Source organism: Ahaetulla prasina, chromosome 4, assembly GCF_028640845.1.
Source record: "Ahaetulla prasina isolate Xishuangbanna chromosome 4, ASM2864084v1, whole genome shotgun sequence".
Taxonomy (NCBI): domain Eukaryota; kingdom Metazoa; phylum Chordata; class Lepidosauria; order Squamata; family Colubridae; genus Ahaetulla; species Ahaetulla prasina.
Genome location: NC_080542.1, coordinates 95,855,831 through 95,872,556, shown reverse-complemented (window position 1 = coordinate 95,872,556; position 16,726 = coordinate 95,855,831). Strand labels below are relative to the sequence as shown.

The 16,726-nt window shown below is 32.9% G+C and overlaps 1 protein-coding gene across 3 annotated transcripts in view; it reads right to left on the bottom strand.

Moving 5' to 3' along the window:
* The window catches only part of TOP2B (DNA topoisomerase II beta), a 69,709-nt gene that overhangs the window by 25,164 nt on the left and 27,819 nt on the right, over nt 1-16,726 (bottom strand). For all 3 annotated transcript variants that reach the window (XM_058184368.1, XM_058184369.1, XM_058184370.1), the window contains 3 exons: nt 7,134-7,365; nt 3,761-3,895; nt 3,477-3,677 (listed from right to left, as the gene is read on the bottom strand). In XM_058184368.1, coding sequence (XP_058040351.1) covers nt 3,477-3,677; nt 3,761-3,895; nt 7,134-7,365 — 568 coding nt within the window. The remainder of the gene's footprint in view (nt 1-3,476; nt 3,678-3,760; nt 3,896-7,133; nt 7,366-16,726) is intronic.

Sequence of the window (16,726 nt, the reverse complement as noted above, 5' to 3'; positions counted from 1 at the left end):
TTGTGGCCGGCATGTGTGCAAAAGACCATGGAATAATGTGCAGGTGGGCAAGACATAGCCCAGTGACTTGCCACCTTCTCTTTTGGTTTCAGCAGTAAGTTTCTGGAGAAACTGAAAGGAAGGCTGCAAGTGGCAATCACATAATCACAGAGTGCTGCAACCACTCATGAGTGAAAACTATTTGCTAAATGTCCAAATCATAATCATATGGCTATAGGGGTGCTTGGAGAGCTGGAATTCTGAGGACCAGTTGTAACCACCATTCAGTGGTGTCATAACCTTGAATAATCTTTGATTGAATGGTGATAGGAAGCAAAATTAACCAGTAGTGCAAAAATCCAGTAACTATCCATCTCTCACACAACTTGGGAAGAAGTGCAAACAATTTTATTGCAGTCATAGACCAGCATAGAATAATAACATAACAATTACGTTAAAATAGAAATAAAAACAATGTTATATTGATAGAATAAGATAAATATAAAATTACAGAGTACAGGTATTAAAATGCAAATGAACCCAATGAAATTACAATTAATTTTATAATAACTAATTTATTTTTAGGACAAATAAAATAATATAAGTAATACTGGAATTTAAAAAGAACACTATGAGAATGTAAAGTTATGCTAAATTATATTAATTCTAATATTTGCTATAGCCCTGCTCAGGTTTGTTATAATTATGGCCATTATATTCCAACCAACTTTAACAAAGAAATAGCAGAAGAAAACATAAAGTGGTATGTGCATATTTAAAAGGAGAAGAGGAAAAAAAGTGAGGGAGAGGAAGGGAGAAAGAGGGATGAAAGGAAGAGAAAATATGTTGAATTATGGAAACCTAGTAAGGCTTAGAATCACTTCATTTAGAAGACTTGCTGTAAACATCATTTTTAATCATAACTCTGAGAGAGAATCAGACTACATTGTCTGAAATTTCCACCATCTGGTCACCTAGCAAGACTAATTAACTTGCCCTGCCCAGATATTATGTTATACACAAGGAAATATGAGCCATAGTTTCAATTTCCCTTCACCACAGGGACTGAGCTAATTTTAATATACCTTTTTCAACAAGACAGCAGAGCAGAAAACATTATAGTGAGCAAGAGTAAAAACTCTTTTGTTGTTTTGGGGACAATATTGTAGAAGTAATGTGCAGAAAGCTTTTTGTGGGTTCACTAAATATATGGTGCAGCCTAATTAAGTTGATTTTGCGGAGCTATAACTCTGGCACACTGTTTGAAAGATGCTTTGGCTTCATCAAATCCAACTGGAATCAACACAGCAGGGTAGACTCCATAATAACTTAAAGTGGCACTAAGTAATTTATGCCAAGAAATCTGAAATTGATCTCGAAGAGTCAAAGAAGCCAAACCACATGGAACAGAACACAACAAGAAACCAAAAACAGATTCCTTAGGAATTCTTTGTAGTGCTTCTAAGGGTTCTATGTTCTTGTATGCACATTTTGGAAGTCATAGGACAACTGTGATATTATTTTGTCCTCAAATACTTTTAGTCCACCAGGTGTATGGAAAAAAAACTTTAATATAAAAGCTTAATTTCTGATCTTCTCATTTAGGAAGTATATTTGTTGGCACCATGAAAAAACCCCAAGATTTTGAAGACATAAACTTGTTTAATATCTTTGCTATTGATTTGCCACCTATGATTATGTCCATAAGACTTGTTTGAAAAAAAAGCTTTTTAAATTATTAATAACTAAATTATTATCTCTGAAGTAGGAAGCACTTTTACGGCTCCCCTCAAAATAGTGGATGAAATAGAAATGGTAGCTAGGCAAAACTTATTGGAAGTTATTTTATTTTGCCTATAAATTGATAGCCGATTCTGCATAACTCATATAAGAATTTAAAGGTGTTTAATACACCTATTACGATGAGAAATCATTCTGCATCTTTAACAACAATGGGTTATTATTAACTTTAAGGTTGCAATCCTAAGCATATTAGTTGGTTGCAAGCCTTACCAAACAAAATACTGTATAGTTTCCTTCTGAAGAAACATACAGTATTACACTATATATTTCTGTAAACCCACACTGGTATATATGAAATAATACTTATTTAATCACTGTTTTAGGAATCAGATGCTAAAAGAAATTGCCAGTTTTGAATTTTCAGCTCATTTAAATGCTGATTAATATCTTGAATATGTAAATAATTATAGGCCAGGAGCAAGTTTTTATTTTAAAATATTTTGAAAAGGAATTCCCAGCTTTATTTTAAATGAAAAATTACCAGGGAATGGATGACCTGAAGTAGACAGCAAAAATAGGAATGAAACCGACAAACTATAAATCCTTATGATTTATATTGATATTTATTGTTCCTAATTGCTTATTTGTACCCTATGCTTATCATTAAGTGTTGTATCATTAAGTGTTAAATTGTACCCTATGACCATCATTTTGTGTTGTAAATGTTGTACCTTGAAGAAGGTATCTTTTCTTTTATGTACATTGAGAGCATATGCACCAAGACAAATTCCTTATGTGTCCAATCACACTTGGCCAATAAAAATTCTATTCTATTCTATTCTAAAAAACTAAAGAGACTTCTAATCAACAGAAGGAATAGGCTGGGGACTATAATTCAATCTCTTCTGAAAGGAATTGGACTCTCTTATCCTAGGATGCCACTTTACCTTTAAAAGTTGGACATGATTAGAAGTGTATTATGTTCAATGCATGATTAATGGTTAATCTCTCAAAAATTATTCCTATCTTGGTTATATTACATTTACATTGTATTACATTTATGCAACACCTTTTTTTACAGAACTACCTTTGAAGTAGTAGTAGTAGAACAATTCCTAAGCTATTTTTATTCAAATATTTTAGGACCATAGGGATCTATTAAACACTGGACAACAAATATTTTGCTTCCTGAAAATGTTTGGATGTATCTTATAAATTTTTGGCTGCTAATCACAAAAATAATTATATAGTTATAAATATTTAAAGTACATTTGTTGTACTCTTATTTAAAGTACATTTGTTCAGTGACTATTCACAGTTATGATAGCACCGAATGAGGAATACTTACAAGGAATTCTGAAAGTTGCAGCTGTCACAGTGTCCTGATGGTCACATGATTGCAATTCAGGCGCTCGGCAACAAAGCCAATGCAAAATCCAGCAGAAAGATGCACATGGCAATCATATGACTATGGAATCCTGCAACATCAGATTTCACCTAATGACTGCAGCTGAGAACTACATCATAAATTTGTGCAGTCACATAATGTGAAACCTTATTACTACATCACTTAGCAACAGAGTTCCTGATCTCAACTGCCATAATTAATTGAGCAAAAAGAGAATACTACTTTTTGTATAAAATATACGAAGAGAAACATTAGTCATGTGCTACACAGAATGTATTATTGCTACGTAACACTGAAAAATGGTAAACAGCTACTGGTCTGGAGGTCAAACATAGAGGAAATTTACCATAGAATTACAAGTTAAACTTGTTTGAAGCTTAAAAACTTTGTGGAGTCCAGCAGCCTCTGCTTGAGCAAGTTTTTCTTCTGTCATTTTTACAACGAATTTCACAGTTGTATCAGTGTGATATTCTTTGTAATCAGAAATTAACGCTGGTGTTTTTTCAGTTCCATTCAACATTGGTTCTAATACTTGTTCTTTGTAAACCTGTAAAGACATTAAAATGAAAATAAAGTGCAAAGAAAATAGTAGACAAATTTTAAGTCTAAAATTGCATCAAAAATATTTACCTGAGTCCATGTTCGAACTGGAAGTTCTGTAATTTCTACTGTGTTCCTATCAACCACAAATATTTCTCCACTCACTACATATTGATTTTGACCAAGTTCTTGGATTGCTCCTTTAAAGTTTTTGTAATTTGGAAGCTACAACATTAAAAATATGCATTAATTATACACAACTTAAAAAGTCTCATATATATTTTTATAATTGTAGATAACAAAAACATTCAGTTAATATCAAATCAGTATTTAAGGCTGATTTAACGTATATAGAAATGGCATATTATTTCTGTAGAAAATTTCACACTATTAATTATTTCATATAAATGAGCAAACTAGTATATAACCACAGAGAAAGGAAAAAAGTTAGTGGGAATCAGAGTGTATACAAGGGTGCTTAAAAGATAGTTTGATTTTTCAATATTTCTGCATAAATATGACCTAAAATGTGATCTTCTTTTAAAAAGTCCCAAAACTAGATAAACAGAAATCAATTAAACAAATGGATCAAAAATATTATAGTTGTTCACTTATTTATTGAGGAAAATTATCCAAAAGTACATAATTGTGTGGCAAAAGTATTAGTTGCATTGTAGGAAAGTAAGATTGTCATTCCTCTAGAGCTTGCTGAATAGAGTGGGTAGACTATGTTTTTGGTTGAGTATTCCTATTTTATTATTTCAACACAAAAGTCTGGTAGTGTTTTTCTCATGCTTGAGTTCTCTTAGTATTGCTGATAGTTACACTCAAGATGGCGCAGTGGTTAGAATGCAGTACTGCAGGCTACTTCTGCTGGCTGCCTGCAATTTGGCAGATCAAATTTCACCAAGCTCAAGGCTGACTCAGTCTTCCATCCTTCTGAGGTCAGTAAAATGAGGGCCCAGATTGTCAGGGCAATATGCTGACTCTGTAAAACGCTTAGAGAGTGCTGTAAAGCACTGTGAAATGGTATATAAGTCTAAGTGTTATTGTTATTGTTATCTTGTTGTAATAGTCCATACTGAATCATCTCTGAAAATGTTAAGTCTATAAGAAGCCGTCCTTAACTTCTTGTCCTCATCTGAAAAACATATTCTTTCTCTCTAAGTCTCTTATGTTCTCCACCCGTGAAGACATTCTACTCTTCTATCTTTCTAGCTAGGTTAGTTAGTTCTACTATAGTAGTGGCCAAAATTGTGGAAACATTTTGGGAAAAGTGTTACTTTCTAAAACTAGCTAATAACACCACTTTTTTGTAGTAGTAGTACCATAAAATTATATATCAGTGGAAAGATAATTTAATTAAGAATGTAATGCAATAACTTTTATGAAGGATTTGCTATCAGAATAGCAGATACATTATAAAGAAGAAAAGTGAAACACATAGAAAAAATGAGATATACAAAAATTATCACCATAGAAAAACGAGATATACAAAAATTATTACATCAGTTAATACTTAGTTGGGTAACCTTTTAGCATGATTACGGCCTTACAGCGTCTTCCCATGGAGTGAACCAAATCTTTTAGTTCTGCAGCTGTTATAATGTGAAACCAAGATTGAATGATTGCTTCTATTAACTGGGCTCCATAGATTTTCAATTGGGTTAAGGTCTGGGCTATTCCTAGGCCATTCCAGCAGTGGAATATGATTATTTTGAAACTCAAAAAAAAAAAGTGGTGTTATTAGCCATCAACCCTCAAAAATACACTTTTCGCAAAAGGTTTCCACAATTTTGGCCACTACTGTATGTTGCAATCACTTCTCTTCCCTCAAACAAAACTTCCCTGATGGTGCTCCTAATCTTGCTATTCATCATGCTGACAATGGGAACAAGAAATCCTCTTTCATATCCAGTAGTTCTTTTAAATATGGAAATCACCTCCTCTGTTGGTGTGAATGATTTCCCACTTGACTGTATAAATTTATCTGGTCACATGAGTTCTGTATGTTCAGCCATGCTACTTTGTCATTATCAGGGAAAAGAAGAGAGAGTAGGGGCACCTTCACTGCCACTTCTGAGTTAAATAGAGAGATCTGGGATAGAATGTTGGTTTGAATAAAAGAGAAGTAGAATGAGAATGTAAAGTCATTATAGAGAAGAGATTTATACTCTGGGAAAATATAAAGCATGAAAAAGAAACTCAACTCTGATGTGAGGATGTTAGGTGTAAATTGAACTAGAAAAAGTTTTTGACAGATTTGAAACTGTCCAATTATTAAAGTAGATTCTAATACTTTTAATAATTTTATTGCTTGACCTTTCCTATCTTGAAGGGATGAGAAGATATCTAATCCGATTTTCTCCAGTGAGAAAAACAGCAACACCACTGCTTTCAGTGAATTATTTATCTGCATGTGTAACAGTTTTTCCAGCTTGGAAAAAAAGGGAGGATGGAGTTGAAAACCACAATTCTCCTCAAGCCATTTCTTGGGCGAAACAAAAGGAAGTCAGCTTTTCTCCTGCTGGTATTGATTGTTGCAGCTTCTTTTACAAGCCATATATGTTCCATGTGACTGAAGGTTCTTTGTTCAAAAGAACAAAGCTCAGCTCTACAGGAAAAGTTTATGTTAATATTCTTATCTCTCTCTTTTCCTTCATTATTTTCCTTCCTTCCTTCCTTCCTTCCTTCCTTCCTTCCTTGCATCTTTTTCTTAAAGCCTCTAACTAGATAGGCCTGAATAGGAAAAAAAAAATCCTACCACACTTGCAGAAAGCAGAACTAAGAGGGTTTTCCTCAATAGGAAAAAGTAAGCATTGGAAAAAATTGGCTTAATCCTAATGCTTTCCATGCTATAGATAATTGCATGTTCATTCATAATGATATCATGTTTTGGATAAGGTTTGAGTACCAGAAATACTGAGTACATACTTTGGGAGAATATATAATAAAACTTAAGGAAAAATACAAAATTCTAAATAAATGCAATATTTCTATGCAAATGACACTTTTATGAATAGAGGTAAATTATTTTATAATTATTGTTAAAAACTAAGGCCAAATTGTCCTCAACAAAAGATTTTTAAACCATTACTAGTCAATCAAACACTGATGAAAGAAGCACCAAATAATATTATCTTACTGCACTGATTTTAACTGCTAAATTTCTTCTCCTTTACTTCTCTTTCCACAGTTTCTTTAGTGTGATTGTGAACAAGATTTGTTTCTCTTCTAACAAAAGCTTAAAGCCTTTCTTTATTATTGCTTTCTGATTTCTGGCTTAATTGTCAAATCACACATAGAACATTCTATAAAAATATTCTATAGTTTGCTTAGCCTCTTCTTCTTCTAGCCATATTTTTTGTACACTGATTTACAAAACCTAAGTTTATCCCTCTGTAAATAAACATGTTTATGAAAAAAATTATATTACATTATTCTGCAGTGAATGTTGCATTACCATGGGATGAGGATCCAATCCATCCAACATTCGTCTGACATTGTTCACAATCTCCCTGGTATCATAGTTTGGAATCTTACATGCCCATCCTGTACCGATGCCCTCGGCACCATTTATTAAGACCATAGGAATTATGGGAATGTACCATTCAGGTTCCACACGCTGATTATCATCATACAGGAACTTAAGAAGATTATCATCTACTGCAGGAAAAAGTAATCTTGCTAAAGTGCTTTAAAGAAAAGACAAATAAAAATTTGAGGTTATTTTGGTTTGTAATTCAATCAATTGTTAAGCTGAATTGCTGTAGAAGTTCCAAATTATTAAATTATGCAGTTTATTTTGTAAATTTACATAGCTGCCCATCTCATAAAAAAGTGCCTTTTATTCTTTTTAAAATGAACTATAATGTTACAGGTATTCTTTATGTAATGCATCTAGTAAGAAGCTTTCCTCAGGCAGTACAATATTAAAGTAATTTTCAACAGGGGTTAGAAAACTTTAATTACTATTCTAACTACAAACACTTTCCAGACATCTTATGCAAAAATTCAGGTTGCATGAAAAAGTACCCTTTGATCCCAGCTGAATAGGGGTGTGTGTGTGTGTGTGTGTGTGTGTGTGCGCGTGTGTATGTGTGTATTGTTCAAATCAGACTGTGGCACTATTATTCATACTTATTCTTAAACACTTTCATTTTTTCCCTTTTATTCTAATTTCTCCCTATAAAATAAAAGCCATTATGTACTTGGGTATCAGAATTATTGTCAAGAAAGAAAGTGAAAATATAGGTTTGGATTAGGGCCTAACAGCATTTCAAATTTAGTTATAAAATCAAAAGCTGAATAATAGTAAATAAAGCTATGTTTTTTTTACTCTATAAATTCAAATTTATTTCTCTCTCTCTCTGTCTCCCTCCAAGTCAGTGTTGACTCCTAATGACTGTCTGAACAGGTTTCTGCAGTTTTCTTGGCAAGATTCCAGAACTGATTTGCCACTGTCTCCTTCCTAGGACTGAAAAGCAGTGATTGACTTAAAGTCTTCCTGCCTAATAAGGCAGGTCTAGAATTCATTCTGGTTTCTAGTGTGGTGCTTTACACTACACCAGCTTGGCTCTCCCTTTCTCTTACAAAAAATTCAAATTAAATGAAGATACGTTTTTCATTTTTGTTTTTTGGCAGGTTATGGGTTTTGTGTTTCTTCCAGACTTCTGAAGGACAATTTTCATTGTGCTCTATCCTATAGGCATTGAGTTGACCAAAACGTTGCACTTCTGGACTAAGAACTAAGGAACTGAAATACTTATGTATTTCTTTCTAGTTGTCTTCCACAATAACAATAACATACTTCCAGACTTCCGTTGGTGAGGCTCGGACGAAGAGAGGCTATGAGGAGCTAGCTCTGCTCTTCATCCCTCTTTTTTGGTGCTGGAGCAAAACCTAAAAGGGTACACGAAGCCTGTAGGGAAGCGTGTTGAAGTGGGGAGATTCGAGGAGCAGTTTGGTGACAGGCAATCATCAACGCGACGGAGAAAAACCCCATGGACCCCAGCAAGCAAAAAGCTGGCATTTCTTAATGCCGGCTCCGTAGTCTGACAGCCAACAAAGTGGGAAGCAAGATTACTGACAGCTTGTGGTGAGAAGCAAGGAAAGGTCAGTGCTAAAGAATTTGTGTAACAGAAGATTAACAACAACAACAAAAAAAAGGTCCACACTTCATTGTGAAGATTGATTGATCGTAACCCGAGAAGGCAGCTAAGAAGCTGGTGAGAAAGAATGGAGAGTGACTGGGTGTGATTGATAGCCTGAAAAAGGCAGGACAGTTTAACGAACAAAACAGGAGAAGACAGTACTTCGGAATATCCTTTGAACATTTGCACATTGAATTTCAGACTTTAAACTTTGAACTTTGAAAAACTGAGAACTGAACACTAGTTACGAGGCTGTGAGCTTTGGTTTTTTTTCATTAGAAGCAGCTGAAGTAACGGAAGTGAAGAGCGACCATAGCAAACAGCATTACTCAGCAACTTATCAGCATAATAAGGAAGACTGAGTTGATGGGAACTTTTGAGAGACCAACACATTAATAAGAAATTGAGGAATTGGTGACTCTTTTACTTTTTGCCTACTTTTGTTTACTGAATCTGCCAACTGATTTTTTTTCTCTTTTTTTCTACTGGATATAACGATTTGAATGCTTTTTGGAAATCACTATCATTATTTAATCCACTTAAACCATTAACTTACTTGTTAGAAGGCTAACTATCCCAGCCAAAGAATTGATTATAGCTAAATATTCTAATTTATACATTATATATTAACTAACTGAAAGTGCTACGTAAGTTATCTTATACATTGATACTCCTTTCATGTTTGTTTTTGCGCTTTCTTTTTTATATTTTTTCAACCTATATACATAATTATATATATACTGATTTATAACTCAGATTTATAGATTACTAGATATTTTGATTAATATATCAATATTTATATATACTTGTTAAGATTTATATTTATAACTCAAACTATAAGTTACTGTTATATTTAGTTATAGTCAGATTTGGGGAAAAAAAGAGAGTTTCATATAGATATTTATAATTAGGTACCTCAACCCTCTAATTAATTATGCATTCTATGATTTCTGAATATTGATGTGAACATCGAGATCTATACAAATAATATAATAACACAAAAGTTTATAGTAAGAACTAAATTATACTAATAACGAACTTTCAAAGTATAGAATTTGAAGGTGTTTAATGCCAGTTTGGGACAACGTGTATAATATTCTTAAAAAGCAGAAAGAGATACTATAAGAGATGACTTCCACAAACATCACATTAACTAAGGCAGGAAAGAAAGCTATATTATCTCTAACACCCTCAACAACAATACCTTCAGCAATAACACAAAAAACAACAGAGGGAATGCTGAAAGCCGAGGAACAAAATACTCCCTCCAATATTAATATTCAAATCTCGCTATCTTTGTTACAAGAATCAATGGCAAAACTCCAGGAAATAATGGTAAAGAATCATTTAGAGACAAGAGCGGATATTAACGAACTGAAAGAGGAAATGGGGAAATTAAAACTGGAAATGAGATCAGACATATCGAAACTCGATGAAAAAATAGGATCAATCCAACAAGCATTAGAGAAGAATGAACACACAATAAAGGAAGTAGAGAAAAGAACGTAGCAAACAGAGAAGGAACTAGAAAAGATGGACCAACAAATAAATATGGTGAGCAAAGAAATTGGAAACTCCCTGACCTTCATAGAGATGGATAAGGCTGCATCATATTTAAGATTTCAAAATGTAGTGCAAGAAAAAGATGAAGATTTGGAACTAGTGATGGCAGAAATCTTAGCTGAAGTATTAGATAGAGACAAGGAGGAAATGTTAAAGGAGATGGACAACGTTTATAGGGTCAGCACGAGTTATGCGAGAAGAAACAAACTCCCAAAAGAGGTCCACATTCGATTTACAAGAAGGAAGTAGATATTATATATAAAATATCCAGAGAAGAAATAATAACACATAAAGGTAAAGAAATTCAGATTCTTAAGCAAATCCCAAGAAGAGTAAGGGAGCAGAGAAAGGATTATAAATTTCTGGCGACTGAGTTGAATAAACGAAACATTTTATTTCGATGGCTGATTCCAGAAGGGATGTTGGTTACTTGGGAGGAAAGGACAATTAAAATAGATATGCTTGAAAAAGCTCAGGATTTTTTTAAACAACTGGTGGGGTCAGAAGACCAAAATAGCAAAGAAGATTTAGAGCTAAATCCCCAAAGAAGGCAAGACCAACTAAAAAATAAACACAAAGAACAAGAAGAAATAGATACTAATCAACAACAAACAGAAAGGGATATAAGAGCAATCAGAAGACAAAAAGCGAAAGATAACTAGGGCTATGGAAAAGGAGGTGAAACTCTTATCCATCAACATAAATGGACTAAATTCAATGACAAAAAGGAAAAGGATTTTTGCAAATTTAATAAAACAAAATGTAGATATTATATGCTTACAGGAAACACATATTCTAAAAACTGATGAAAAATATTTAAATTGCCCCAAATTAGGGAGGCTGTTTACAGCTTCTGCAGATCAGGAGAAAAAGAAAGGAATAGCGGTGTACATTAAGGAAGAGATAGAGGCAAATTTAATATTTGAAGACCCTAAAGGAAGAATTTTGGCAATAGAAATACAGATAAATTTTAAAAAAATCCTATTAGTGGTAATTTATGCCCCCAATGACAATCAAAGTGAATTTTATAAAGCCCTATATGACAAAATTATTGAATTAGAAAAGGAAAACATTTGTATCATAGGCGATTTCAATGCGATATCAAATTATCAAAAAGACTACAACGGGGGGAATAAGAAAGTGGGGGGAAAAAGAGAGCTACCAAAAATATTTGTAGAAATGACTAAAGAATTAAATTTAATAGATATATGGAGAATACTAAACTCAGAAAAAAGACAATTTACCTTTTATTCAAACCCCCATAAATCTTGGTCACGCATTGATATGGCATGGATGAGTGGAGATCTAGTAGAAGAAGTGGCAGAAGTAGAAATCTTATTGAATTCATGGGCAGACCACAACCCACTTAAAATTAGCTGGAAGGGGGGAAAAAAGCCAAGGAGAAGATGGACACTAAATACTCAATTATTGAAAGATGAGGAATTTACCAAGAAAATTAAGGAAGAACTAAATTTTTATTTTAAAGAAAATAATAATCAATATACATCGACCCAAAACCTATGGGATACTATGAAAGCTGTGATTCGGGGAGTTATAATATCCTTTACTGCAAAAAGAACAAAGAAAAATAGATGAGGAGCAGATTAGGAACTATCTAAGGAAAAAGAACTAGAAATAAAAGGATTGAAAATCAGAAGTGAAGAATATAAACTGCAAGCATTTGCAGATGATTTGGCTTTTATCATTGAAGAACCACTAGAGAGAGGACAAGCACTAATTAAGGAATTAGAAAGATATGGAACTGTAGCAGGGCTGAAAATTAATAGACAGAAAACAAAACTTCTACCAAAAAATTGAACAGAACCACAAACAATAGAACTGGAAAGATCACTTGGACTTCAAACAATTAAAAATTAGAGACTAACCTACAGAATAACCCATTAAATTCTCAACTACAAGAACAACTGATTCTCTATAAACACAAACTCAATTTAGTTGAGCAAGAAGAACTGGTCAGAAATCTGAAAGCAACCAAACAAATACACTTTGAACAAGCAAATAAACCAGGAAGATGGCTCTCTTATAAACTCAAAAAGAGAGAGAAAAGAACCATCTACCAATTACAAGATGAAAACGGAGAAAACCAATATAAAATAGAAAAGAAAAAGAGATTGCACATAAATATTTTGAAGATCTCTATAAGAAAGAAAAATAGATGAGGAGCAGATTAGGAACTATCTAAGGGAAAAAAGAACTCGAGAAATAAAAGATGAACTGAAAGAAATGCTGACTAAGGATATAACTATGATGGAATTAAATCAAGCAATTAGATCCCAGAAAAGTAGTAAAACACCAGGCCCTGATGGTTTTCCAGCAGAATTCTATAAGACAATAGAAGAACAAATAGGACCAATAATGGTTGATTTATTTAATGAGGTATTAACATCAGCTAAAATGCGGATACATGGAGGAAACACTAATTTCGCTAATCCCGAAGGAGGATACGGATCCTAGGCTGATACAAAATTATAGACCAATCTCTCTGTTAAATGTAGATTATAAAATATTTGCTACTATTATCGCCAATAGATTAAAGAAAATTTTGAATGATTATATACACTCAGACCAAAATGGATTCCTTCCAGACAGACAAATTAGAAACAATTTAAGAATAATTATGGATAGTTTGGAATACTATGAAGCTCACCCAGAGAAACAGGTAGCCCTTGTTTTCTTGGATGCCCAAAAAGTATTTGACAATCTCAATTGGCAATTTATGATTCAACAAGCATATGATATGAATTTTGGCAATAGAAATACAGATAATTTTTTAAAAAATCCTATTAGTGGTAATTTATGCCCCCAATGACAATCAAAGTGAATTTTATAAAGCCCTATATGACAAAATTATTGAATTAGAAAAGGAAAACATTTGTATCATAGGCGATTTCAATGCGATATCAAATTATCAAAAGACTACAACAGGGAATAAGAAAGTGGGGAAAAAGAGAGCTACCAAAAATATTTGTAGAAATGACTAAAGAATTAAATTTAATAGATATATGGAGAATACTAAACTCAGAAAAAAGACAATTTACCTTTTATTCAAACCCCCATAAATCTTGGTCACGCATTGATATGGCATGGATGAGTGGAGATCTAGTAGAAGAAGTGGCAGAAGTAGAAATCTTATTGAATTCATGGGCAGACCACAACCCACTTAAAATTAGCTGGAAGGGGGGAAAAAAGCCAAGGAGAAGATGGACACTAAATACTCAATTATTGAAAGATGAGGAATTTACTAAGAAAATTAACGAAGAACTAAATTTTATTTTAAAGAAAATAATAATCAATATACATCGACCCAAAACCTATGGGATACTATGAAAGCTGTGATTCGGGGAGTTATAATATCCTTTACTGCAAAAAAGAACAAAGAAAAATATGCCCAACAAAATAATATACTTCAAACAATTAAAAAATTAGAGACTAACCTACAGAATAACCCATTAAACTCTCAACTACAAGAACAACTGATTCTCTATAAACACAAACTCAATTTAGTTAAGCAAGAAGAACTGGTCAGAAATCTGAAAGCAACCAAACAAATACACTTTGAACAAGCAAATAAACCAGGAAGATGGCTCTCTTATAAACTCAAAAAAGAGAGAGAGAAAAGAACCATCTATCAATTACAAGATGAAAACGGAGAAAACCAATATAAAATAGAAAAGAAAAAAGAGATTGCACATAAATATTTTGAAGATCTCTATAAGAAAGAAAAAATAGATGAGGAGCAGATTAGGAACTATCTAAGGGAAAAAAGAACTCGAGAAATAAAAGATGAACTGAAAGAAATGCTGACTAAGGATATAACTATGATGGAATTAAATCAAGCAATTAGATCCCAGAAAAGTAATAAAACACCAGGCCCTGATGGTTTTCCAGCAGAATTCTATAAGACAATAGAAGAACAAATAGGACCAATAATGGTTGATTTATTTAATGAGGTATTAACATCAGCCAAAAATCCGGATACATGGAGGGAAACACTAATTTCGCTAATCCCGAAGGAGGATACGGATCCTAGGCTGATACAAAATTATAGACCAATCTCTCTGTTAAATGTAGATTATAAAATATTTGCTACTATTATCGCCAATAGATTAAAGAAAATTTTGAATGATTATATACACTCAGACCAAAATGGATTCCTTCCAGACAGACAAATTAGAAACAATTTAAGAATAATTATGGATAGTTTGGAATACTATGAAGCTCACCCAGAGAAACAGGTAGCCCTTGTTTTCTTGGACGCCCAAAAAGCATTTGACAATCTCAATTGGCAATTTATGATTCAACAAGTATATGATATGAATTTTGGCACCAAATTTGAGAATATTATAACAGCAATATATTCGATACAAAAAGCAAAAATTATAATCAATGGAGAAAATACCCAAACTTTAAATATAGAAAAAGGAGTTCGACAAGGCTGCCCCCTATCCCCTCTGCTCTTCATACTTTCATTAGAAGTATTACTAGAACGAATTAGACAAAATCCAGAAATAAAAGGATTGAAAATCAGAAGTGAAGAATATAAACTGCAAGCATTTGCAGATGATTTGGCTTTTATCATTGAAGAACCACTAGAGAGAGGACAAGCACTAATTAAGGAATTAGAAAGATATGGAACTGTAGCAGGGCTGAAAATTAATAGACAGAAAACAAAACTTCTACCAAAAAATTTAACAGAACCACAAACAATAGAACTGGAAAGATCACTTGGACTTCAAACAACAAGAAAAATCAAATACTTAGGGATATGGTTGTCAGCACATTGCAAAGCAATAAAGGAGAATAATTACAACAAATTATTACAAGAAACAAAAAAAGATTTAGAATTGTGGAAGAAGATGCAGCTGTCACTATTAGGAAGAATAGCAGCCGTAAAGATGTCTATACTACCAAAATTCCTATATTTGTTTCAGACTGTTCCAGTCAAATTAGAAAAGACCTTTTTTAATGACCTTAATAAACAATTGGAAAATTTATTTGGCAGGGGAAAAACCTAGAATAAAAATGAAATATTTACAAGATATGAAGAGCAGAGGAGGATTGGATTACCAAATTGGGAATTATATTATAGTGCAGCAACACTAGTTTGGTTAAAAGACTGGATCAATTTAAAGAATAAAAGAATACTAACTATAGAAGGCCACGACCTACAGAGAGGGTGGCATGCCTTTCTGTGGGAAACAGGCCATACGAAACAAAAGTATTTCCACAGACATTTGATTAGAGATTCCCTAATAAACAATTGGATTAAAGTTAAAAAGAAACACTATATAAAAATCCCAATCTGGCTATCCACAATGGAAGCAATGATTCACCCAAATAATTTAGATTTGAATAAAATGCTAAAATATAAAGATCTATTAGATATTCATGGAAAATTAAAAACACTACAGGACCTCCAAGAACAAGGACTACGGGTTGACTGGTGGGCCTATCTTCAGTTACAAAATCGATACAAACAAGATATAAAAGAATATGGAATATATCTTAAACCACAGCAATTAGATAAAATTTTACTAGGGCCAGACAAAAAAAATATTACCCAAATTTATAAATATTTGCTAGAAGTAGATTTGGAAGAAGAAGTAGTGAAAGGATGTATGATCGCATGGGGTCAAAATATTGGACATAATATAAATTTATCAGCAGCATACAAAGAAAATGCATATAAAATGTTCTATAGGTGGCACCTGCCCCCTTCGAGATTAGCGAAAATGTATCCCAAAATGTCTCCCATATGCTGGAAATGTAAAAATAAAGAGGGAACATATTACCATATGTGGTGGTCTTGCCCCGAAGCACGTAAATATTGGTTAAAAATTAAAAAGTGGCTACAAGAAATCACGAATGAACAATTGGATCTAGAACCCGAACTTTTTTTATTGGGGATCTTTAAAAAAAAATACGTGAAGAGTATAAAATATTTAATACTACATATATTAACTGCTGCTAGGATGGCCTTCGCTCAATGTTGGAAACAGCCATGTGTGCCCACAGAGAGACTTATTGTACAAAAGATTATGAATTGCGCAGAAATGGACAAACTAACTTTGAGTCTGAAGGATAAGGAGACATCAGTATTTTATGGTATATGGGAACGGTGGTATGGATGGATGGAAAGGAGATAGGAATATTTAGTTACTAAACATAATCAATAGATAAAATAAGAACACAAATATGTATAATTTAATGTTTGTCATTATTGCATCGATTATTATTAGATGAAAAACACCACAAATAAGCTGTTAAATGATATAAGCCTTTTTTCCCCTTTTTTTTATGCTTTTAATGTTAAAAAGTT